This window comes from Drosophila grimshawi, unplaced genomic scaffold, assembly GCF_018153295.1.
Source record: "Drosophila grimshawi isolate 15287-2541.00 unplaced genomic scaffold, ASM1815329v1 contig_311, whole genome shotgun sequence".
In the NCBI taxonomy this organism is placed as follows: domain Eukaryota; kingdom Metazoa; phylum Arthropoda; class Insecta; order Diptera; family Drosophilidae; genus Drosophila; species Drosophila grimshawi.
The window spans coordinates 25,134,037-25,161,707 of record NW_025063098.1 but is presented as its reverse complement, the minus strand read 5'-3'; the positions used below and the strand labels follow the sequence as shown (position 1 = coordinate 25,161,707).

At 36.3% G+C, this 27,671-nt stretch overlaps 1 protein-coding gene across 10 annotated transcripts; it reads right to left on the bottom strand.

The window, feature by feature from the left end:
• Positions 1 to 3,891: 3,891 nt before the first annotated feature.
• On the bottom strand, positions 3,892 to 21,285 carry LOC6568026 (proteoglycan 4). 10 transcript variants are annotated; one of them, XM_032740602.2, is made up of 8 exons: positions 20,285 to 21,285; positions 14,968 to 15,004; positions 9,924 to 10,012; positions 9,144 to 9,352; positions 8,638 to 9,070; positions 7,024 to 8,054; positions 5,611 to 6,309; positions 3,892 to 4,973 (listed from the first exon to the last, which is right to left on the bottom strand). In XM_032740602.2, the coding sequence occupies exons 1-8, from the start codon at positions 20,409 to 20,411 to the stop codon at positions 4,254 to 4,256; spliced, it is 3,345 nt and encodes a 1,114-aa protein (XP_032596493.1). In that variant the 5' UTR covers positions 20,412 to 21,285; the 3' UTR covers positions 3,892 to 4,253. The 10 variants fall into 10 exon arrangements, with proteins under 10 accessions (XP_032596493.1, XP_032596492.1, XP_032596497.1 ...); XM_032740601.2 differs by having other exon boundaries at positions 3,892 to 4,976; positions 20,285 to 21,284; XM_032740606.2 differs by having other exon boundaries at positions 7,558 to 8,054; positions 20,285 to 21,277.
• Positions 21,286 to 27,671: the final 6,386 nt, after the last annotated feature.

Below are 27,671 nucleotides of genomic sequence, written 5' to 3'. Positions count from 1 at the left end.
TTGTTTATTTTGTTTTCATGTCGCGCATGTTAAAAGCAAATTATTCAAAACGTGCTAAGGCACCCCGGACTCAGCACATTACACACACACACACACAAATACACACACTTTCGCAAATTTGCACATATCCGTGCAGCATGTTGACCTTTTTGGCGATCCGGCAACGCAGCCGCTGCCGTCGTCGCCGTCATTGGAGCGTGTAATTTGTGACATTTTGTTTTGCTTAGCTACGTTTTAACAAATAAGCTTCACGCGATTATGCAAATTTCTGAGTAGTTGTGTTCACTCTACTTTTAACTACACTGCGGCAGCAGCATGGGCTCCTTCTTTAAAGGTCAGTCAACAAACGTAGCTCTTCCTTCTTGTGGGTGGCCGTCTGGCAGCGTAGAGATTTGCATGAATAAATTAGATTGCGCTCATTGTATGAGTAGCATGCAATAAGAACTTTGAGTTTATTTTCATGAACTTTGAGTTGATGCAATAAACTGTAAAAGTGAGCGAGAGAGATTTTAAGATTTTAAATGGGATTGTCGGTGAACTCTGATTTTCCTATGCAAATTATGAGGACAAAATAGTTGCTTATGTATCGTTGAAATTCTATGCTAAAATATGCGTATATCAAATTGCAATACCCCAATTTAATAATTGTTCGTGTATCTAATTTAATGTTAAATAATATATATTGTAAAGTGATTAAAAATATAGTCAAAATGACATCCCACATTTCATGACTTTAGTTTGAAAAGTTGCCGAGCTTCTTGAGTTAATTGTAATTACTTTGAGAGCTACTAATATAAATATTGATTGAATCGATACCTCACAGTACAAGTAAAACATGGGAAATATTTTTGGTAAGAAAACAACGTTAAAGGCGTCTCTTTAACGTTTCTTTAACGTTGCTCTTTTAACAGATTTAAAAAAAATGTTCGAATTTTAAGTGAGTCTAAATACAAAATTAAATTGAATTAACCTGAATAGTTGCTGACTTACTCATTTCATACATTTCCATACTGACTGAATTTATACGATAAAGCTTATACAAAAATTTCATATACTCATATTCTTCAGCTTTAATACACTGAATACATTGTGTATTTTAATAATAGCAGACTGTCATTTAAGCATAATCTTTGTGAACCGCAAACGTGTTTACATCATATTGCTGTAGTAGTAGACCACGGCCATGTGTATTATGTGCATTTGATGTATTTCTTAATAAAAATATCACGCAAGTCCAACAATAAAACATGGAGCCAGACGGAGATGAAGGCGACAACTCATGTGTCACACACTGAAATGAGAAATGATCAAAGTGAGTGTTTGGCTGGAAAAGTGCAGATGCTGCAACGAACAGCATCTGTTGCCCCCACAGAGGATGCGTGTGTATAAGTATGTGTGTGTGTGTGTGTTTAGGTATGTGTATGTGTAGCTGTCCAAGTGTGCCAACTGGGACATCATCAGTTGCTACTTGCAATATTCAGCAGATTCTGGCCGATGATTCTCTCTATGTGCTTGTGTGTGTGTGTGTGTGTGTGTGGCTTGTCCACTCAGTTAATGCGCAGCAGAACTGCAACTGCAGCAGGAGCAGCAGTATGGCTCAAGCTCATCTGTTGCAAGCAAAGTAATCAGCAACGTCAGCCAACTGGGATCTCCACAAATTTGTATCTGTGTGGGTGTGTGTGTGTGTAAGTCTGTGTCTGGAGAAGCTTTGCGGAGTAATTAGTTGGTGTGCATTGATTTTTACGCGGTGACATCGCCGCTTGCTGCCGCTGCCTAATTTGGCTTGACAAATTGTTAATATGTCAAAGCGCTGACAACAAAAAAAAAAAAACAAAAACAAATACTAAAGAATAGAGAATAAAGCCGTATAACGATTGATGACAAAGTCGTCGCCGCCGGCTGCTTGAAGCCGGCTGATTTTATGGTAATATAAGGCGTAGACGTGGATTCGTCTGATAGCAATCCCTAATGTGTAAGTATGTATTTGTGTGCTCGTCTGTCTAAAATACGCCATGATTAAGACAGCGGATGTGTGTGTGTGTGTGTGTGTGTGTGTGTGTGTGTGTGCAAGATTGTGTGAGGGCAGACATTGGTAAAGGGCGCCAAAGCGTACGCCTCGTCAGCATTCATTGAAATCATAAAATAAGTATACGCCACGTATGCCAGGCGCATAAATCATTTTAACACCAATGGGAGATCCATGCGAAAAGCCACAAATGCCATCACACTTGGCACTGGGCACCTGCTCGTGTATTTACATATAAATTGCAACCCCAACCCTAACCCCAACCCCTCGCTCACACTCACACTCAGACATCCCCCAATTCATACAGACATTTAAATCATGTATGCTCCTCTTATATATAGACACGAACATTCACGACTGTCTATAACACTCGAAGCAATTACTTAAACGCAAATGATGTGAGCACTTGGCCCACGACTTTTTAAATGGTGTCCTCACTTTATTCATAAGATATTTGCATGTGTGCTTGTATGTACATACATACGTAGATTTAAGTACATTTAAATACTTTTTATCTCTTTGGCTCAGCGTACAAAAATAAGTTATTAAGGGCGCTTTACTCGTGCGGTTGAATAAGCTGCAAAAGAAAAATTGGTAGATCTCTTTAATAAATGTTTTGGCTAAGAACTTGTGTCTCTTAAAAAGTCTTGTGCAATTCATTCAATTTTATTTTAAATGCATACTGTTCCCATTTAATTCGAGTTTTAATAGCCAGCCATGATTTGTCCACAAATTGAAATTAAAAGACTATAAACTATGAATATATGTGTTCATGAATTCAATTTTAATGTCAAATGCCAATTCGAGTCAATTTAAGCAATATATAATGATTATAAATTTATATCTCAGCTTGTTGGCTAGTGCATCTGGATTCAGTCAACGGAGAGAAAAAGAAACAGAACAAAATAAGTGGTCAAAATAAAGAACGCAATAAAATCTAGCTATTGGCAATGTGGCATCAAAGACAGCCATAAATTGAATGCAGATGCTACAAATTGTAATTATTTTACTTCTATAACAATATAATGGCTCTGTGGTGAGTCATTTATTGTATTTGCTTTGGGTATAATCAACGCTCAATTAACACCAGTCAGATATGGCTTGAACAATTGTCTAAGTGAGTGAATAATAATACTTTGACTTTACATTCCATGTTCTGCTGATAGCTTGTGGCCGATATATTTATAATAATAATTGAAAGAGATCCTGAAATACCATTAGTGACATACTTTCGCTATTCGCAAGGGTAATTTGCGCTGCTTCATGTTGAAATTGATTTTGTTTTGTATCCTTTCAAATGACGTTTGTGTGTCGTCCATCATTACGACTTAATTTTCGTTAATTTGCATTTGATATTTGAGTATTTTTGCGTGTTGCACAATTTCAGTTGCATATGTACTTGTCTCCTCTTTTCTGTGCTATTATCGTCCTCTACATCTAGTCCATGTCGAAGCTGTTCAACCTTCAACATTCAACAAGCTTTAATTGAATATCTACAGGTATATAAAAGTATTTGTAATATAAAGTAATGTAATATATATCTCACTTCTATAGTGGTCTAGTTTTCTAGTATTCACAACTTGGCTGATAAATAATTCAATACCTACAAATATGAGAAGGCAAACACGCATTCGACCTTTAACTATTATATTTATGTTTATCCCAATTGAACAACAATATTGATTTATTTTACAATATTTTCCGTAAATACTTATAAATTAGGCACTACACACAATCGAAATACTCGTATGCCAGAATATGTACAATCCAATATTCATACATATAAATTTAATTAACTGAATACAATTACGAACAGAACGCAATTAATTAATTAATCTAAATTAAAAATATATTTATTACGTTAACCTATAACTGAGCCGCATCGAATTCTGTGTTTTTTTTTTTTTTTGTACTTATCGATTGATTTTTTGAAAAAATGCTCATTATGAAAATGTTTTAAATCGACTTCATTCCAGAATCAAATTATCATTCTTTTGTACTTGCCGATTGATTTTTTAAAAAATGCATACTATGAAAATTGAATAAGTCGATGGCTGAGAACTCTCCATTTCCACATTTGTTCATTGCAGACTAATTAACCCATATGTCAACATGTGAGTAGGTTCTAAAAATATGGATTTATTTGTTTCTAGGACGGCAGCTCCTGTCAATTATCCCTTAGGCCCCTAATTTCTAACTAAACATAGATTTACACTCAATTCACACTTTAGAGACATCCATTTCCCCAGCAGCCGCACCAGGGTATCTTGCCGCCCGTATGCGAGCTTATCGAGATCTTGCGCCGGTTGGAGCGCATGCTGAAGCTCGTCGAGGATTCCCGCGAAGAGCCAAAGCTGTTGGAGTTGCGGTCGGACAGGGAGGTGACCGTCTCATGATTGCTATCCTGATGGGAATGGTGACTATGATGCGGATTGCTGCTGATCAAACTGCTGTGCTGATGGTGGTGCGTGTGATGATGATGATGACCACCAGCACCACCACCGCCACCACTCGAGTTGCTAATCCGATGGGCATTGTGAACGGTGCCCTCCGAGTGACGTCGCGAGCATTTTGTGCGGCTAACTGTCGCTGTGGTCATAGGCGCCGGATCGCTGCTCTCTTTTCGATGATGATGATGGTGTGTGGTGCTGGGTGGTGCCGAGGATGTGGCCGACACCTCGGGATTCCCTCCTGTCATTGTGTTGCTGTTGGTGCGCCGGCGCGAGGAATGTGGCGAACTGGGCGTGCTATGGCTCATCTGCCTGAATGCCTTAATGTTCGGATGTTGCAAAACTCCAGCTGCAGCGCTGGGCAAATCGATGCAACTGGCTGTTGCTGTCGGCAGAGTGGGTGCAGTGCATACAACGGCGCCATTTACCACAGCCTGCTGCTCCTCACCACACACTATGGAAACACGACGCGCCCTCCGTTTGGCCGTCTCATCATCCTGCTGATAACAGAGAGGGAAACATTTTGAATTACAAGTATGAACAGCAAGCAAGCCAAAGATTTCACATCCTTGTAGATTGAAGTCAAATTTTATTTTTAATTTAATCAACTGACTAATTGTATGGAATATAATTGTTCGATTTTTGTTGATATGAAAGGTGGAGTAATTTTTGTGTTACAGTTTTAATGGCAGCTTTTTAATAATATGATTCTATCCGACTGAATCCAAAATATGTTCTGCCATTACCAAAATAGTTTTTGAAAATGGAAGAAAGTGTACCAAAAAGACGAATTAACTTGTATATCAAATTAGCTATCGCTGAATAAACCAAATGGATACTTTTTGGAGCATGGACCATAATCATTAGAATTTTATAATTTGCAAATCATATTGTAATGATTATTAACTTTTGCATTTTTTTTTCATTTAGTAATGATTTTATTCAGGTCAAAATAATTATCCCGAGTAGAAATGAGACTAAAAAATAATGATTATGTTTGAGTAGGTTCAAAACCAATAAATCAAAAACTCTGATTGGGTACGCAAGGATTATTCAAATATAAAACAACTGAATCAATAATATTATTTCTGTATAAAAATTGAATGGTCAAGAAATAAGGAAAATAGTTCCCACCTCATTGACAGCCAGAGGATCGGCTTCGTCGGCAGCTGGCTCGTTGCCACCGGTGCACTCCACATCAAGGGATCTCGTCAGTTGCGATGGTGTGGAGCGAAATATAGCTCTTTTGGCTGCCGCCGCTGAGGCGAGTGATTTGTACAGGTGGCTCTTGTTTGGAGAGAGTCCAGCTGGTGGTGCTGGTGGTGGCTCTGTAGGCTGGGCTGGACGGCGCGCTGGTGGCAAAGGTGGCGGCGGCTTGGCAGGAAGATTGGGCTTAGCGCCAATTGGCGGCTTCTGACCCGACGGTGACTGCTGCACACTGACCGTCTGATTGATCTGCTCGAAACCCAGATACGTGCACTTCTCCGGAAACGGAGCCATTGGATCGGGCATGTGCGGCGCCGGACTGTCCGTGTGTTCGCGTTCCAGAGAACGCGCGCGACTTGACAGCTTGTGACTGCTATTGGAATCAGAGGTTGCAGTATTTGTTGTCTCAGTGATGGCTGTTCCATTCGAAGTGGCTGGGGTTGTGCCGTCATACTGCAGATAGAGATTCATCTCGGAGCGATAGGGTTTCTTAGTGTTGTCCTTGATTTGACCAGAGGGGGATATTAGGTTATCGCGTGATCTACTCTTCTCCAACTGTATGGCCAGAATGTCCTCCGAAATTGTCTCTATGTCGTTTAATATTGACTCCAAATTCACAGAATCCGTCTGGGGACAAAACAAAAGTTTTGAGTTGTAAAAGTTATGCAATTAATTTAAGTATAACATTTTACTTAAAGTAATTAATTTTGGCAATTTAAGGAAGAGGCTATGATATAATAAATTCAAATCTACATCAGGATTTATGTTATTTTGGATACAAATATTTATAAGTGGATTCAACAAGTTGAGATAGTAAATTCTAATAATATAAGTAACTCAATACAGTAATTATCTACACTGACTTGTTTTTTTTTTAAATATTCTCTAAGTGTAACGATTTGAAACTATGGAAAATGAATTTACAAATTTAAATCAAACAATATATAAAACCGAAATAATAATACAAATATGCTAGCTAGACATTTAGTTGAGAGAATGAGGGTGTATAATTATAATTATAATTATAAATTACACTTCCATTGAAAAAAGTTTGTTTATGTTTTATTCTACGTATCTAAGCTAAATTTACACAGATGGAATCATTATAATTGATGTAAGATAATTCAACTTAGAAAAATTGCATAACCTCTCTTATTTTCACACAAAACAACTCGAAAAAAAGCAGAAAAAAAGATACACATACACATAATATATCAATAATAACCACTCTGATAACCATTGGAAAAGGCAAATGAAATTCTAGAAACGATGAAACGTGGGGGATTCTCAAGCCGGATGATTGACTGCTGTTGATGATCCGTATGCAGATCATCCCCTCACCTGACTGCCAATATCCACGATGCTCGTGGCGAAAACTGCGGCAGACGGCTTACAGCCGCCTGCAGAGTGGGTCAGGCTTGTGACCAGCCGCAGTGGCGATGCGGTTGTCTTTGTGGTGTTCGTCGTGACGGTCATCACGGGCTGTGTGAGAGCTGTCGCAGATTTGCAGCTGCTATGGCAGCCTTTTTGTGCGGTCGCGTACACTGGCTCCATTGAGCCACGGGTCAGGGGCAGCGGAGATGGGGGCGCCGATGATGCTGATCGGACAGCTGAAGCAGCAGCAGCGGCAAGCGCAGCAGCATAAATATCAACCACACTGCCGGCACAGGCATTCACCTCAGCACCACCAATGCCCAGGCCGACGGCAGCGGCCACATTCACCACCGCCCGATGCAGTGAACAATGCTGCTGGTGCTGCACGGGTGGCGGTGGTGAGAGTGAGGCATGCTGCTGCTGGCCATGACGGTGCTGACGGTGGTGCTGGTGATGCTGGTGCGCCTGGCAATGGGATCGCGAACGATGACGCGGACTTACTTGTGGAGAGATCTTCGGGCCGGGACGCTGATAAGGTGTCGCAAGCGCATTATTTACAAAAATATCGGGAGGTTCGCGCAGCGGAGTTGCAGTCTCCAGCGGCGGAGGCGGCGAGCCTGGCGGCAGTGTGTCCTGACCCCGATTGGCCAGCTCCGTGTTGAGCTTGAGACGCGGCTTCATCGGAGCAAAAAAATGCTTGGGGCTGTTGAGCGCTTGTTGCGTTGTGTTTGTGGTTATGGCTACGGTCTCAATGATGCCACCGGGTGCCGTCGGCGCGGGCACATTCAGTGCTATCCTGGGCAGCGCCTGCAGCGTGCCTGTGGGCACAAAGGTAGTCAGTGGCTGTGGGGGAGGAGAGCGCGATGGCGACGATGCATTGGAGTATTTGAGCTGCGAGAACGGTGACTGCAGATTGTAATCCCAGCCATTGGTATGCTTCATGGTCTTGCCGGTGCTCGTGCTGGAGCTTGTGCCTAATTCAGGTGTCGGTGTCAACACTGTAATTCGAAAGAGCCATCATTTAAAATAAGTAGGAGTATTATATATATATTCATATACAGTATATATTCATTATTTATTTAAATTATATTTAAATGATTTTTCCGGATGGCAGAGAGATATTCAAATAAAATATTTGTAATTTGAATTCATATGGCATAAAACTTCGAAAACATCGACTTTGCTTTCAAATCAATAGTTCAAAGAAATATATAATTTATGAAGCTAAGTTTGTCTGATATCTGCTGGAATAGTTTACTTAATTTGTTGATATAATTTGACCAATATTCTAAGTATGCATAACATTAGAAATATCGAATGGGAACACATACATATGTATTATGCACATCTAGTCTCATGCTCTTATAGAATCTGAGGTCGACAATGATATGACAACTATGCAAACAGTCTGATGTGGCTTTGTTGTTTGCTTATCAAACAGATCAATTTATTTATTTATATATATACTATATGGAGTTGATGTTGTCCGCTCTGTATCTAATTAGTTTACTCAATTTATTGATACTATGTTACCCACTTTCTATGCGTACATAATTAAGTAATTAGCCGTGACAAGCTTACCCTGATTATGACCCAGATGCTGCGCAAGAATGTTCTCAAAGTAGGAGAGCGGCGGCACCATTGCCTGCAAATCATTTAACTGGTTGGCCACTAGCTCGATGGGCGTGAGGGGCGTTAGTGGTCCCACCAGGCTGGGCAGTGTACTCTGCGAGCCATTGACATCGGGCGTACAAATCATCAGTTGATGCTCCGGTGGCTGTGACAGCATCATTTCCGGATTGCTAAGCGTCTCCTCCGACACCACAGACAGATGGTCAAAGTGCATTGGCTGGTTATCCGGCATCGCTGGTGGATTGCATTCAAGAGCCTTGGCATTGGACTCCTCTGGTGGCAACGGCGGTTTGATTGATGCACACGAGCCGCTCTCCTGGCAGCACTCATCGCTGCACTGGCCGTCGTCCTCGCAGCGACAGGTATCACATGAGTCAGAGTCCTGTCGGGTGGAGTAGAGAGTGGATACTATTGAGTATGGAAATACTTTTGGTGTGCGCTTTGTGCTTACTCACATCACTGTTTCCATCACAACCTGCGCTGGCTCTGCCGCCACCGCTGCAGCGACGCCCGCTGCCCCCGCTGCTGCGACAGCCGCCAAACTCGTGTTCACTCAGCTTTGCCTTGAAGCGCTTGTTGAGCCGGTCGCATTCATCACGAAGTGTCCAAATCTCACGGCGCAGATGCTCATTTTCACGCCTCAAACGCTTGATATCCGATTGACCTACAATTATTAAGGAATTAATTATAAATAAATCTATAAATACTTGCAGTAAAACGATTGCGAATTCAGCCAACAGAGAACGTGGATAATTAAGTGATTTGAAGAGCGTGGCGTGTATTTTTATAGACTCTAACAGCAAACCCAAATTCTTTTGGCATATTTTGAGATAATCAGTGGCTATTATCTTGCTTATATTTTAATCTTTGTTCTAAGCACATAGAAACAGTGAATGCGCTCAATGCTCATCAGAGCAGCTGGTCACCTTAAATCTTATTGTTTACATTCGCTTATCCTATGCTTTTCCAACGAAAACATTGAATATAAAAAATATATGTACAAATATATATGTATGGCTCTTTTTTGGCTAGTCGCATCTTTAATTTTTGTTTTTCCTAACACATTGCGCATATTTTTCCTAGTTATAATGTCTTTTTAATTGGATTTCTTATGTTTTAGTTTCTGATTTATGCGTTTCCTGTTTACCGGATTTATTTTTATTTTTTTTTTTAATTCTTTATTTAATTAATTATTATGGAGGATTTTGTAAATTGATGTTTTGATTGGTATTCACCTCGCTCTACTTCCGCATTTATATTGATTGTGCGCAACCTGAGCTCTTCATTTTCGTATATCATGCCACGTGATGACTTTCTGTCCAATCTATAAATACATAAAAAGATATCTTAGAAATGTTTGCAAATATTCAGATATGATAAAATATTAATAAATATATATGTGTATTTATTGCCTTTGATCTGTCAGGGGTTGCCATCGTGAACGCCTGCCAATCAGCATACCGAATCTATATTATTTAGTTGAATATCTATATGAACAATCTATATCTGATCGGAAGTTTGATCATGCCGCACCGACTGCTGTAAGTCAACTGAATAGGGTAGCTCCAGTTCTGCTATGCGTTTACCCAATTATTAGGCATTTAACTGGGTCTGTATTTGTAGACTTTCAACACTCGCCGAACATAAATAAATAATATAATCGCGACGTAGTCAAATAAATATATGCCACTGATATATTTTGCTTGGAACGAGTCACATTTAAGACCATCATTTCAAGAGCCAAGCAATACGACTGTAGGTGATATGCCTCAACTGTCTAGTCAAAAGAAAAAAGCGCAAACAAACTATAAATTACATCGACTTCGAAAACATAAAAACGTTTTTTCCAACCAAGTGCTTTCATGTCGAATACGAGTGGGAAACACATATACTTTTGTATATATTATACCTTTAGCAATAATTATTTAAGTATATTGCCATTGGCTTTTCTGCTTTATAGTGATTATTTGTCTAATCAAATTAAATCAATTAAAAGCTATGCACAAATCCCAAATGATCCATAAAAAGCCTCTGCAAATTTTCCATAACTTACGCTTTTTTACGAATTTAAAAAAATATGCGCGTGAATTTTTTTTTGACACTGCTGTCTGAATATTTTTGAAAAACTGCCGACCTGTTGGACTAAATGCCATCGAGCTAAGCATGCTGATACCCTGCGGCCATATTCCTTAAAGGGTACATATGCGAAAGCAAATATACCGAATATAGAAGAAATTGTTTATATTTGGAATATTTCCATATATTTTGGAACTTCTTCAAAATGAGTATATCCAGAATTGTTAACTTCATACACATTGATTTTTAAATCAAAGGTACATCAGAAACATATATGAATTTATTTAATTATGGTATTTGATAGTCTATCATAATATCAGCATTTTATTTTAGTTTCTTCGGAAACTAGCCGGCTTTTTTTTTGGCAAATGTATTAAAACAAATAAAACATAAACCATAATTTCGAAATAAATATGTGACACACTGTCGGCAATAAGGAACATGAAATACCCTTACCCTTGAAATGTACAAATATATGTATAATTCAAATAAAAATAGTCTATACAATATTTGATATTCAAAACTTATTTATTATACGCATTTTCTGTAGGAAGATTAGTTTAAGAATCAGATTATCTTTAAAAATGATTTTGTATACTTCGTCTTTAATTCATTTTCTGCTTATGCCGCAACACACATTTAAAATAACTCACACATTCAAAATACCAACTCAATCAATGGCAAAGCTTTTTCGTTAAATCTCGTTCCGGAACCACGACGATGCAGCCCTGATATGAGAATCTATTTTTAACGCACGAGAGCAAGAGAGCAACAGTCGAATTCATGAGCGATTCGTGTGAAAGCACAATTGAATCGATAAACTTATGATCGATAGAAAGCGAAATGTATGGCAGATTTATTCATAAAATGCGACGTTGATATTTAGAACAAGAGAGCGGGGCATATGAAAACAAAAGCATGCAATGATTTGCTTGAGTTGTGGATAAACATTGTGTAGAACATGTAAATTTAAACAATGTGCATGACTCGATGATAAATAATAAACTTTATTTTTGGGTCTGAATGTGGTAAGAAATGTTTATTTTACGATCGCTAAAGTGTGTGAATATTCGAAATTTTTAATGACTTTTAGTATTAATCGATATAAGGCACGAGTTCCAGATGTTCGCTACTGAAACTGTGCGTATACAATATATAAAATGCATGTAGAACAAATTGTAAAACTATGTCAATTGCTTACTTTCCCTTCTCAGAGCGTTTGCTACCCTTGCGCCCATTGCGATCATTATGTGTTCGGCTACTTTTCGCGTTTTTCATTTAATACACACAATTTGCACAACTTAATCAAACGGTGACACAAAATAGTTTTGAATGAGATCGCATCACAAACATATACAAATCCATAGGACACACGTGCTTAGCTTTAGCCCAAATTAATTAGCTAAATTTTGTTCATTGTTGTTAAACATTTTAGCAAACAAATTGGCTTTAAAGCATATGAAAAATTAGATAACAAGGGAAAATTCACCGCAGCGAAGACTGAAAAATGTTTTTCGTATTGCAATACCGCACGATTCGACTATGAACAGAAAACTGACAGTTGGGCGAGATCAGTTTTGGCCAAAAACAAACGACTACAACAACAGAACAAAAGCAACAAACGAACGCCAACGACTGGCATTGAATGCCGCCAAGAGCAACAAGCTCTGCCCCTGACGGCAACTAGTTCAATTTTTAATAAAAACTAAACTAAAAAAAAAACTACAATTCAATACAATGAAAAGTTTCATAAAGCAAATGAGGCGTCGGGTAAATCTTAAAGGCACTACCAATATTAACAAATCATCGTTCTCAATGAAATGTGCGCATGTTGCTCAGAGATTAAATATGAAAAGAAAAACCCAAGCGCAAATTGAATATCACAGACCGATAAATCAATACTCTCAGTAAGCCATGCAAATAAATGGGCAAAAATATAACATTTTTTTCCACTTGGTGCCTAGGCAATTAGAATTAAAAGATCTCATAATAGTTATCAAGCTTATCAGGTAATATAATCAGTAATTTCACTTTATTTTCAAATTACTGTCAAGTCTTTTCAGAGTTGTTAACTAGAAAAGCAGATTAACTTGATACAAGAACTTAAGTGGTTGAAGTTTATAGAGTATGCAAAAGAGATTAAACGTCAGAATTTGAACTTTTGATGTAGTCAAACAGTATGCGAATCTTGAGCAAAAAAAGCTTTTACGATTATGTTAAATATACAATCTGACGTATATATTTGTATACATGCACATATGCATAACATTGTAAATGTATAATAAACAATGGTGAATAGGTAATAAATATACATAAAATTTCCTTAATTTTATCTAGCTGAATTCAAATATAAGTCCATTTATTTCCAATTTTATTAAGCAAATTATTTATTTGTAAGGATTGCTTTTAATTATTTAATATAATAATATTAAAAAAAAAATAATACAATGCGAATCTATTTATGAATATTGCCAATCCAAATAGGAATTTCAATCTGCTGTTTAATTATTTTTGCTGTTTGCTAACATATAAAATAATTTAAGTTTAATCAACCCATTAATCTGATTGCGAGCACAGCTTGGCTTATAGGTGAAAGTGTTTTTTGTAGTTTACAATTGGTTTATCGGGCCCAAACCGAAAAAATGCATTTATTTTAACAATAAGCAGCAGATAATATAAATTACCAGCTGCACCGCAATTTCAATTAATTTTACAGCTCAACTACTGAGTTAAAATAAAATAACCTTGCTAATTGTTAAGCTATTTTTTACACATATACAATATGTGTTGGCTAATGATGAGTTGGGTAGCACGCGAAAAATACAAAAATAAGTAGCTGAAATGTGTCATGGAACTGACGGTGGCTATAAGTGGTGCAAAATAAAAGTATCTGAAACGCCAACACAAAAACCAACTAAACCACTAATTAATATTATTTATATGCGATCGTTAAATTTCGAGTGATTTACCCAATTATCTGTCAGCTCGGATCATATAGATGGTTTACATTTGAGATACTCTAAACATAATTAAAAAAGTATCGAACGAGGGACGTTTATAATAAGCAATCGATCCACAGCTAATAACTCGTTAATATAATCGATCTCAGCATATTCCGCGCATTTTGACTTGGCTCAATCAATAGATTTTGTTTTGGAAGGTCAACAACTTTTCCTTTTTTCTACTCCTGTGGCTTCTGCACCTGCATTATTAATTATAAAATATTGGAAAGCTGCCAAATTACTCGCTTCTCTGTTTATTTCGAATACTTACTAGCTGGCCCTCGACACATTTATTATACTTTTTCAGTGAATTTAAAAAAATGTTAGGTTCACAGGGCCGGCAATAAATAATATTTACACATTTATTTGCTTATGCAAATGTGTGAAATTAAATTATTTATAAGCCATTAAAAAATTAGCAGAGGTTATGCCTGCCAATTAATATTAGACAACAAAGAAAATGTATATATAATTATATATGTTTTTTCTATTATTATTATTTATTTGTTTTTTCAAAACTCGTGCCAAATTGAAGCTGTCATCGCATGTCATTCGTTTTCGTTGTTGCTATTGTTTACTTTGATATTCATTTGACGCTGACAGTTTAATCTAGGATGATTATATCTTAATATTTGTTAAGATGTCATCGAACTGTTTGTTTAAGACATTATTGAAATTTCTTAACGGATATTAAGAAAATGTATAAAATATTAACAGTAATGAAATCGATTACTATGATAATAAAAAGAAGTTAGTTGTTAGGTATATTCGCATTATTTATCTTAAGTAAGCTTGGAAATGTGTTGAATATGGAGCAAGGTTTTCTTTCTTGACTACCAAAAAGTTATAATTTTAAGTTGAGCATTATTTTAAATATATCCAAAAATAAAAATAATTCTATTTGAAAATGATTATAAGATAAGCTTTCTTAAAACTATATTTTTTTTATAAGTAAATGTAATAATCAAAATTTCAAATTCTATTCAGAATATAAGAGATCTATATTAATTCCACTGCGCATGATCCTTAAGAAAAGCTCTTGAGCTTTTGGGCTTTTAAGCTTTCTTTCTCTCACTGATTGAAAGCTTTTGTTAACACTGATCTTCGAACAGTTGGCAATTCGAAAACGATTTTTATCACAAATTGTTTTTCGATTCATGTAAATGTTAAGTTTTATATATTTAGTGATAGGTTGAGTTACCTTGTATTTAGCTTATAGTGTGCATGACGTCTTCGTTCTCGGAGCATAGTCGTGCGTTAGTTTCCCGCATATGAAAGAAAAATCAGCAAACAAAAAAGGCAAAAAGACACATAAAGTAAAAAGGAAGGGGAAAACGAACGAAAGCAAAACAAAATGTACAAAAAATAACAAAAAACAACACAAAAAAAACAAAGACAATAAGAATTGAAAGAATTATTTCTGTTGTTGTAAATGTGTGTTTTGAGTGTTTCGTTTTTCCATCAATACAAAATATTTTCATATTTTGTTTATAAATACTCGAGGGCGTGTTTATTTAGGTAGACTTAAAGTGTGTAAGCGCATTTTGAATATTGGCCAAAACAATACAAATAGAGTTCAATGAATGAATGTCGAAGATAAAAATGCGATATGTAAACTGTATAGTTATTGCAGCACATCGTCTGCACTTTAACGACCCACAAAACTTTCTAGACACACACAAACACGCACACATTAGACAGATAAAAGCTAACGTGTGGCATATTAATGACTACTTTAATATCTTGATGTTCAATGACATTCTACATTTTCTCTAGGACCTGTCTGCCTCACACACAATGGCCATGTGACAGCATAAAGATATGCACATATATAAGTATTCATATTCATGAAAGTGTGTTCTCCTTCGAACTACACACATCAAGCGGGCTGAACAGACATCGCACAAAGGCATTTTTCGAACAGGGCTTCAGACCTACAACAATACGGGGAGGAGGGAGAACAACACGCAGCAGGGCGACAGCTTGCTGGGCGGGGATTGGCATTTTATTCAAAGGGTTCAAGCAGCATTATCCATCAGGGCAATTGATTTATCGATCAGGTTGTCAAGTGCTTGTTCTCATCATTCATCATATTTATATGCGTTACAATCGAAAACTGGCTCTTCAGAGTCCCCCAAAAGTCCCAAAGGCTTTCAAAACACCATTACAACTAACTCAACTGGTTTCGCAATCGTTCCAGAATAAAAGTAGCATATTTGCATTGAACAGAGTATTTCCATCCATTATTCGGAGTAGACTTGAGATGTACCAGTAATTTATAGAAGTCGCAATTTAAGCATTTTTAAGGTGAAAGGTTAAAGGTAAAGGTTAACAATCAAGGTAACATCATTCGAGGCTCAATGATGAATACATTTTCGCATTTGCAAAATTTTCTAAAAATAACCTCTTTTTACTTTAAAAAAATATCTTTTACAATTTGATCTCTGTCTGATATATTCGCAATTAAAAAAAAAATTTGGAGTTCAGCCGACTTTTGAAGAAAAAGTGTAAATATATTTATATTAAAAATAAAAAATAACGTTATATGACTATTTGATTAATACACATTAAAAAGAAATTAAATTTAATAGGGAATCTGGTAGTCGAGTGTATACGAGAATTTTCTATTTATTTATAAACTTACTCTGTATCGTAATAAGAACTCATAAATAAAAGCACGCGTACTATTAATTAAATGCTATTTCCGTGGCCTTTCGGATTCGAAGATCAATTAGCAGGCAGTAGGTGAAAACGATTTCATTCGATTTATGAAGAATTCGGCTTATTACTTGGACACTTGCGCATGCTCCACATATTTCAAATAAGTGGATCATAAACGGAATTTTAAAAATAAATTTGTTCGCAGGCACAGAAATAAGTGTGGAAGACGACGACCGCTCCAAACGAAAACGAAACACGTTGACGAAGATACAGATGCAAAATGCAAATGCAGATAAAGAGACAGGAACAGATACACAGATACACATACAAAGAGAGATGCAGAGAGAGGGGCACAGGTTAAATGCGCACGGAATGGGAGTCGGATACGTTGTGGCCTGGCAGGCACGCGACTGCTAACTGCACCACTGTGTCCGGGGCAACCACTGCGCCGCCTCATGCCCCATGCCGCACGGCTGAAATATTTCGTTGTTTATGTTTGTGTTTTCATGTTAAATAATTGCGTATAGATTTTATTTGTTGTTGTTAGGCCTAGCACACAAACGCAGATATTGATAGTCGGGGGGGTTGGTGGGTTGCGACTGGGGCAGACATTGCATACGGCATGCCAATTCAGTGAGGGAATGTGCGTGAGCTTCCAAGTCAAAATTTACATCCATCCGTTAGACAAACTACAAATTGAGAGCAAAAGCGATTCACAAAAAAATACAAACAGCAATTTTTTGTGTGCGTGGCCAAAATGCATAGCCGAAATACAAACAAATAAGGCAATAAAAAAGAAAAGAAAAAACTTGTTGGTTTTTGCGATTTTCCCTTTGCCTGTTGCCAGCTGCAGTTGGCCTCTATGGGACAGTCTCTTTCTCATTTTCCCTATTTCGTCTGGCACGTAATTTTTTGCCTCTGTTTTTTATGCCAAACTTGAGAAAAAGTTTTTGAAAAAGCTGCCCTCATAAATACTCATAAAGATCACTCAAAGGAGGGCATTGCATTCGAGTTTTTCATGTGCCTGTCGTTTGAGTTTTTAACAGGCAATGACTTTATAATACCAAGCCTAAAAGAGGTGCGAAAGAAGCAGGGGCGATCGTGTCGCCAGAATCTTTTGAATCTATTAATCTCTTTTACGATATAATACTTAATTTGATAGGTTTTCGACAACTACTGCATGGATACAGGCACTGGATTACAGGTAGACATAAATAAACAATTTTATTATTAAACTTTCAGAATGGATTTTGTTTCTCTTAAGCGATTATTAATATTATTATTACACTGATTTAATGATCCTAGAAACTACAAAGAGAAAACTTAAAAATTAATACGGAAATTAATACTTGAAAAGATCTTGAAATTTCAGTGTATGCCTTACACATACTTAAAAAACTCATCATTATACAAATAATCTTGAAAACCATTTATACTCAATTTGTACAGATAATATAATTTCCTTAATAAAAATATTTAATTAATTTATGTTTCCAAACTTCCGATGTTAAAGTAATTATTAAGCTTGAAATTACACTGTCACTTAATAATTGGTTTTTATAGTTTCGGCAAAGCATTTATATTCAATAAGATTTGTAGCTTGTAAACATAACATAGGAGAAATCAAGAGTCAAACTAAATTTATAGATTTTTGAACGTGATGCTTATTTTGATAAAGAATTTTAATTATTCACATAAATCCTGAAATGTATTTAAAATAGTCGCTCATTGGCGCAACGCTTTTATTTATTTTAAATGTGTCAGAATTTCAACTAAATGGTATGCTTGCCAAACAAATGGTCTGTTTATATTCTGCGGCTATCTATGTGTGGACACATCTCAGGCCGAAAGGTGAGTGCTAAGATCAACCCGAATCTATTTTGGAAACGCACTCTCACGGAAATCTCTGAGTCAGCTGTAATGTTGGCCAACATTCCAGTTGGCCGCCAAAATGTGCAGCAAGAGCTCTATAAACAATAAGTGTACATTTGGTGCGCCATATGTCTACAAATTTACTAAATGATATTTACAAGTACGGATAACACTTGCTTGGCCTTTGCTGCTGCTTTTATTCATTCATCGAGCTGTTTTGTAAATAATTTCCGAAAATAAAAACAATGCGTCACACCGTTTAGCAGTGCTAATTGAAACGATCCAACTGAAACCCATTAAAATCAGCCACAGCAAGGTTTTTTCTTGGGGTGCCCATCTTTGAATACCCTCTAATTGAAGTTTGCTGTTTTATCTGTGCAATTGCCATGTTTTTGCATGTATCATAATTTATTTTAACTGTTTATGTGTAGTTAATTTAAGGAGAGTATTAACTAAAATATTTATTAAATCGCCATATTAAAATTTGGTATTTAATTATTTGAATTGTTTCTTTGTAATCAAATTATTTCAAAGTAATAAGATCTCAGATACTCTACAGCCTGACTAAAAATAATAAAAGGATTAGCTCTATGGTTTATTAATTTTCAAAAGAATTTATTACTGTACTGCACTCTACCGTTATCGTTATATGCTTTGCCACAAAACCAAAATACACTTCGTGCACATATATATATATAGCATAAGGACGCAGCGGGATATTGCTTGCTATATAACCAAAATTTTCCCTGTGGATCTGTGATCAAGGTAGCGGAAGCAATATCAATTTCATTACCAAAAAAAAAAAATAAGCGTAGCACAGTTCGACTCGGCCATAAAATCATATGCGAAAGCAATGCTTTCTTTTTTCTTCTTTTTTTTTGGCAAAATCAACAGATAAATATGAACAGAGCTTCCGTGGGTTCGATGTTCCGATGATGCTTTTAATGAGCGCGAATGAAATACAAATAATTATAATTGAAGCGTTTTCAATTTTAATTCATTCGCAGCTAATTGTACGGACTAAATTAAAATCCATTCTCGAAATAAATATGTTTTCATCAATTCCGTATAGTGCATCTGCTCGATATACATTAAGGTTAATTATATTCGCTTAATAAACAACTGATCCATACGACAATTTGGATCTAAATCAGAAATATTGTGTTGTCCATTGAAAATTAAATTTATTAAAATTATGTTTTTCTCTGCTGCTAAAGACAAATTAATGCGATGAACATTCGAAAAAGGCGAGGTCGTCATTCAATTAACCGCATAATAAATTCATTCGAACATTGTATGGCCGAAATGAGTAAAATGCATGTTTAAACGATTTCAAGTAGATTTTACGGCGTAATTGAAATAAATCTCATACCCGTAATGCTTTTAAGCAATTGATGCTTCAGACATGAAAAAGGCAACCGAAACAAGCACAGGTAAGGCATTTAGCACAACTTATTTTATTATTTTTTTATTCTTTAATTCTGTAATGGAAATGGCTTTTTTGAATATTAAACACTGATTCTCACACTTCATCGAAAATTAACTACCATTTTGATTTTTTTTTTGTGAATGATTTATTTCTCAATAAATCAATACAAAAGTCAAATAAATTAAAATGCTACTCAAAATACAGAAGATAAAATTGCTCAATAAATTGAATATAAAAAGTCAAATAAATTAAAAAACATCTCAAAAATTCACAAGATGAATTTTTAAAGCGAGTGTCTTCAAAAATACAAAATCAAATTGGGGTATGTAGAAATGCATTAATAAACTCCTCACATACTGAGGAGCTTAGGCCAAGCTTTTTGTGAAAAATATTTGAAATTGTGGTTTTTGCCAATAATCAATTTGCGCTTACACTTCATGGACTTTAATTAAAACTTTAAAAGACGCTCGAGTAAATTACGCTTTGAATGCAGTGTGATTGTGTATGTTTATGTGTGTGTGTGTTTGTGTAGGTGGGTAACTATGCTGCAACCTACTTGCTTTTGTTGGCGATGAGCTTTGCGTTGATTTCCGCTGATTGTTGTCGCTGTTGTCGCCGTTGCTGCCGCTGGCGCGTCCGCTAATTAAATTGTCATCCAAAGAAATCCCGTCGAGCCAATGCATGACATTATTTCAACTACTTGTACACAGGCACACACACACACAGGCACAGAAATATAGAGGGATATAGACAGATATAGACAGGTAAATCACATTTCAATTGCGCACAATTGATAACTTGTAAACGTTGACACTTCTTCACATTCCGCACAGACACATTTTCCTTGACTTTTCCATTTGCTTGACGCGACGACAATAATAACTGAATTTCGATTTCCCAGCAACAAGTCGTGTTGCGTTGGCTTTTCTTTTTCCCTTTATTTTTTTTTTCTTCCTACTTTGCTCTTTGCTTTGACTTGTAGCGTCGTTCTTAACGTATTCACTTTAGCTGGGCTTTCAACACGTATCCGCACTGTGTGCCCGCATAATTAGCACATTGCACTTTTAACACTACGGCACATTTTGTTGCTGTGCAGTTGCAGTTGTTGTGGAATTGTTTTATTGAGGCGCACACGCAATTTATTACTTATTTCCAGTGATTGCTGCTAACTGTAAACTGCATTTCGATTAAAACCAAATATTTGTACAGCTAAATGAGGCACAGCAACAACAACAAAAATACGTGACGCGATTTTCGATAATTCCTATCGATTTGTGTTTCATTTGTGTTTTTTTTCTCTTCTTTTTTTTAGGTATTTGCCTGCGACTTGTTGTTGGCCCGCTGGCTAACCGGCTGCTTCTGCCTCCGACTCTGACTGACACGCCAGACGCTGACCGGCCAGTGGCTGCTACTGCGACTGTGACTGCGACTGCGGCTGTCTTTGTGGTTGTGTCTGTGGAGCATTTCCAATCGTTTCGCACGTTATTGTTTCCATTGTGTTCGATATTTGTATTTTCTTGTACTTTTGTTATTCCTACACACACACCCACACACTCGCACGCATGTGTGTAAAAGTTTGCCTCAATTTATTGTACCTTTTTTTGTGTTTATTTTATACACGTTCAAAATGTTTTCTTGTATTACGCTATACCTCGTAGCTCTCTCCATTGCCCCTGTCTTCTTAGTGTGGTGAGGCCGAAAGGCCGACAAACCCGCAGACGAATCGCGTTATTTTCTAGCCAATTTCCTTTTAGACATGTCGGGACATAAACATAAGTATTAGCAATGCTGCCAAAGCATTTGATGAGCGGAACTCAGGTCTACATCCCACATACTTTGCAATTCTGCGTATTATGTGTGAACTCTACAAATTTATCCGAATTGCAATTTATTTAAAAATAACTATAACCTGTTAGATTTCACAAACTGTTTTGCTTTGGATATTAATCATACTGGCCCTGTGTATATGTTAAATGTTTTCATTAATAAAATTTTGGTGCGATATGATTATTTATTCTGGAATATTTAGGACTGATCATTAAAAATCAATTTAATTTGCTGAATTTTATTTCGCACTTTATATTTTGAGAGCGCTGCAAATATAAGCCAAATGGAAAAGTTCACCATAATAAATAAATTAAATAAGCGAAATTCATTGAATTTATCGAAATTAATGGAAAAACTGTTTGGACTGCGATAGCGATTGCTCAACGCCAATCAGACATAAAATTTTTAATGAAAACGTTATAAACGAATAATTTATGACAAACATAACACAAATACTTTGTTGCGAGAATATGTAGTGACTAACAAGAATGTTGTAGTCGAGTGCGCTCGACTACGATATACCCTGAACTATTAAGTGTATTCAAGTTTTATAGAAAAATTGGCATTTGCTTTGCACACAATATGAGAATAGGTTTTCGTCTATAACTTGGATGTTTCTTATCCAATCTTAATGAAATTTGTCTAGCTTATCAATAATAATAATAAGAAGAGGCTGTTTTTGAAATTTCGGATTTTATTGCTCTGATGGTCTCTGAAATAATACAAACACTCAAAATGGCTATATAGACTCAGCTGCTGATGCCGATTAATAATCTAAATATTTATCTTGCAGATACTTCCTTTGCGTCTTGCATCTATTTGCACAAGACGATGTTTTAAAAGTAAGATTGATAAACTGAAAATTACATTAGATTATTAATTTTATTTTCTGTAGTAGGCCTGCAATCTGAGTGCGGGGTATCTGCGAGCCCAGCACACTCCGCAGTTCAATTTTGAATTGACAAAAAAAACACGTTTTGCTTTAGATACTATTATAAGTATGGGAATGTCATTTAGTCCTAATTTACGCCTAATCATAACATTAGTGACTTATACAAAAAAAAGAGGAAAATTATTACATTTTGTAACATTAATTATGTTCCATTGCCGTGCCATGGCAATTAAATTGAAGCCTTGTAAGACTTGACATATATTCATAATTATTTCAGTCTGATAGTGAATATATGTACATTCTATATGTATATGATGGGGAATGCCTCAAAGCCATTGTGCACTAATGGCGGCACGTTAACAATTAACGAGGTGACAGCTTGTGACTTGTGACAGTGATTGAAAAACCATTTTTGTAATTTAAAACCAATTGTTAATAAAGCATACATGAGTTCCAATAGTTCAACAGGCTTCAAGTTAATTTGTATAAATTGGTTTTTTGTTTAATGTTTAAATCTGGGCAGACACACACACATTTGGCAGATTTGCATGGCCTTCGAGAGGCATTTAAAGCATGTTATGTGTGTCAGAAAATAATTTGAAATACGGCAATTGGCATTAAAGTCGCAAATTGATTTATTACACAACAACAGAGACGTCACTCGGGCCCACTGACTGCACTTTAGCTGCAACGTCAATTGGCCAACAACTGCACTTGGCAAAACCGACTTTTGCATATTGCAACATTGAAATGATAAACGTTGCTCGCAATTTGCTCGCGCTCGACAAAATATTTTTGTTGGCGTCCATGGCTTATTTACATTTCAATCAAAAACAACAAATACAATATCAGCAACAACAACACGCACTCTTTCTAGCTTCCGCAATGGCCTATCTATGTGTATCTATTTTGCCCAATCTGTCAGCATCGATCGCGCCACGCGGCGTATGAGCGATATTCCGCCTATATCAATTTGGGGCATTCGACGCGTCCGCCGCGCTTGAAAGACCGACTTATTCTGCAGCCAACTGCATTTTCCTCTGCGAAGCGCTCCAAACAGCTGTCTTCCAGGCAGCCTCATGTGGGTGTGTGTGTGTGTGTGTGTGTGTGTGCGGGCGTGTGCGGCTGTGTGTTCGGCTGTGTGTGCGGGTGTGCGTAGGCCGTAAATGAGGCGAGACAACGCAGACAAAACGAGTCAAAGTGGATGGGAGGCGTTGCCAATGCGTTCCCTTCTTTTCTGCTCTGTTTCGTTGCATTCTATTTTGTTATAGTCTGTGGCCCTTTGGCCCCCTCTCCGACCACCCCTCCCCATTTGCCTAGTCTCAGCGCCAGCCTGCTGTGTTTTGTGGTTGTTGTTGGAAATTTAAAAGAATCAAAGGCAACAGCAAAGAACGAAATTAAGTATTTAGTTGTAGAGCGAGCTCCCTGTGTATATACAAATACTATATATGCATACAGTATCTATCGCAGCTAGACATTCATTCTGCCTCTTGCATCTAAAATGGCTCTTTATAGACGGAGAGGGGGGTGCGGTTTGGGGGCAACAAGCGCGTGCAGGCGCTCATTGGCAATACTTAAATTCACTTGGCCTTAGAGTGATCCAAAAACTCAACAAACTAAGCAAATTGATTTGGTATATTCAATGTACAAATATAGAGAACAGTTTTAGACAGTTTAGACAGGGCAGGGCGAATGTGTTTTGCTTAATATATCATTATAAGAAAAACAAATCCTCATCCCTTTCAGTTGTGAACGTAGACATGTATTTCAGAAAAATTTAAATGGAAATCTTTGCTGAAAGCGCTGCTTCACTATAAAGTATAAGTAAATATAATTTTATAAGAATCTTTAAGCTGAATTTAAATATGTTTTTGAATCATTGCACCATCGTCCTGCTTGGAAGACTAAATTTTAAAATAATACGGCAGCCTCAAGGAGCCAGAAAATTTGCCTATAGATATAATCTTGCAATAAATAAGTTATTTAAATAAAATTCTTTACTTTTTGCATACAATATTTCAAAAATATGTTGTAGGCATTTATTGTTTATAAAAAAAATCACTTTCATATTTTATTATTACTATTAGATTTTTTTATTTTAATTCTTGGAATTTTTAGTATTAAATAAATATAAATATTTCTGTGGTCCACTCTAGAACTCTGCAAGAGGTTGCGTGGTGTAAGCGTCTCAGTGTTTGGGTGTGTGTGTGTGTGAGTTTATGTCAAAGCTGAATGGAAGCAGAGTGAAAAATAAAACGTTTAAGAGTCTCATTGCCGTGCCGAGATAAAATGCATTGTTTTATGCTACGAAGAAGACGGCAAAAATAATTAAAGAAAATATAAGGGATGGTAAATGATGTAATGATTGCCCATGGGGTTGTCAGCAAGTTTAAGTTACATAGTTAAATGCAAAAATGTGTAAATAAAAAGATCGAAGCGAGAAAATATTAAATTTTATAGAAAATATATCGTATAATAATCGCTATTAGCAAGTGGTAGATAGATAATGAGTAATCGTATAATAATCGCTATTTGCAAGTGGTATTTATTGAGTAATCGTGAAAAATTCCAAATATATATAATAAAGATTATTTTAGCAGTAACTCTTCCTCAAAACTTTATTTATTTGCTTAGCATTCTTTCAACATATTTTATTAATACCTAAATGAGTAGTAAGTGATACTTAAGAGATATATCGATTAATATAATCGGATTAACAATAGCGATAGATAGATAATGAAATTATTCTTCCATACTTAGATTCGTTAGCATGCTTTTTATATATTTCCTTGGAAGAGATGGCAACTCTAGTTGGTAATGATTTTTACATACACATAAGAATTGTGTATATGCTGCATTTATTATTTAGTCTTTTATTATATCACTTACACACATGCCAGGTGGCACTTTCGCACGGGCGTAACCCATTTCCTTGGGCAGCCCCTGCTCCTCTCCCCTCCAATTGTCTTATGTGGCGGCAACAAGGCAATGTAACAAGTCAGCATGCGGTATTTCCAGTAAGCAGCGAGCCGAAAGGAAGCACCAGCACAATTAACACGTCATCGATGGAAGCGCAATCTGAAATCGGGGCTTTGTCTTGCATCGCTTATCTCATTGGAAGCGAGACTTTATATACATACAAATTGGTATACGGCACAAGTTGAATTGGAAGGCCGAAACAATTGGGATGCACTGAGAGCAGAGTCAACGAGCGATATAAATTATTGTATCAGATAGCTTTAAAGTGTTGACAACGAACAGTCGAACAAGGCGGATGGGAAGGGTGTTGCTGTTGATTGTTGCGTTCCATTTAAATGTATTCATATAAATATCACCAGTCTGGCGAAGGCAATGGACAAACAGAAGCAGAGAGACAAGCAGACAAACAGGCAAGCAGATAAATGAATACCAAAGGGAAGATGAAAGGAACACGCCCCCTTGCAATATTTATTGCATTGCATTTGTATAAGGAATACTGTGGCAAGCATCAACTAACCTTTGACGCTGCCTTAGGAAGGCTGACCAGACTTGGACAGATTGGACGGACTGCTCTCGGTACATGCGGATTTTCATGTGTATTTCGATTATTTATTGTTGCATGAGCCAACGTGGCAAAAGGGTTCTCAAATTCAATTTAATTTCTTGTCCACAAAATGTGTGTAGCAGGGCGACTTGGATGTAAGCGACAGAAGGATGCGACTCCAATGATGATGACAATATATATATACTAAAAAATCATAGATAAAATTGGAAATGGCTATTTGCTCATATCGAATGTAGACGACTCTTATTTTCGCCAATAGTTTAGCTATATGATTTATATAGTTGTTAATTTTAGCATCTTTTAAAGGTTTTAAGAGGTTGTATGTATCTATATTTATATTTAAATATATATTTTATATCTTATTTCCCCCAATAGTTTACAAATAAGATATATCACTCTTAATATTCATTTACAACCATGGTTTGTTATCTTGAAGGTTTTAAGAGTTATTCAATATACATATACCAACCGTTTGTCTATCTGTGTGCATACTCAGATCATAGAGATTATTGAAAATAAATATTTGTTTATTTATATTTTAGTTAGTTTAATAGTATAGACACATCAAATATATCTATTAATATTGATTTCCAACCCAGTATTTTTTATTTGAATACTTAAAATTATTTAAGAGGATATTTATGTATATATAAATATATTAACCACCTGTCTATCAATATGAATACTCACATCATAGAGAATATTGGAGAGGAAAACTTGTTTATTTATATTATAGTTTCTTCAATAGTTTCGCCACATCTTATATCTATTAATATTGAATTCCGAAGCAGTATCTAAAAATAAGCTAAATGCACAACATTTATTACATATAAAACATATTATTCATATATACGCTAATGTTATGTCTTATGTCTTATGTTTTAATTTTACTATACTCAATAAATACAGCAGTTATTTTACATACGTAGTCACATATATATGGTAGGGTATCGCGTAGTAAATTGTTTTTTTAATTTAATATTTTCTGCTGGTCATCGAAAGTCGCAAACATGCATCTTAAGGACATGCCTGCTGCATTGTTTTGCGGTTGAAGTAATGCAAAATCAAAATATATAAAAACTGTGTAAACTGTATTTTATTTGCAGCTGTGAGTTATTAGTTTTGCTTACCTGCTGGCAGTCGAGCGGCACTCGATGAAAGTTTTTGCAAAAATTGAAAGCAATTTACGAATGGCAACAAGTGCACTCATTGCCTGCTGCTGCTGCCCCTTCGTGTGCTGTTACCATTCAACCTGGAATGTGCAACGTGCGGCGACCACCCACTTCACCCCGAATTGCCTTTGAGTTTCGTTTTCGTTTTGCTGAAGTGAATGGCGAATGGTTGTTGAGAGAGGTGCTCGGCACTGTTTCGATTATATTTGATTACAGAGGTCAAGATGCGGGAAGTGCAGCTTTTTCAATTGAATGTCAACTCTTCAGATGGGAATTCACTTAATAAGCTGAAAAGTAAGAGAAGCGAGTTCCTATTGGGCTAAATTGATTACCTTCTTGAGAAAAAGTAAATTTTATGACTGTTTTGATTATTGTGAGAACGGCACGTGCCACAAATGATTTAAGTATATAAAATAAGAGTAAATAAATTAAGTAAACGACCTTTTAATAGTGAATAAAAATAAGTGGAAGGACATACTGCACATTGGCATTTATCTGTTTATCATAT

Coding starts and splice junctions, on each gene's coding strand:
- LOC6568026 (XM_032740601.2), bottom strand. CDS start 20,411: ATGCATTGGCTCGACGGGATTTCTTTGGATGACAATTTAATTAGCGGA. Junction 15,005..20,284: donor CTCATCGCCAACAAAAGCAA/GTAGGTTGCAGC, acceptor CTATGCTCCGAG/AACGAAGACGTCATGCACAC. Junction 10,013..14,967: donor CACTATAAGCTAAATACAAG/GTAACTCAACCT, acceptor ATGTATTTATAG/ATTGGACAGAAAGTCATCAC.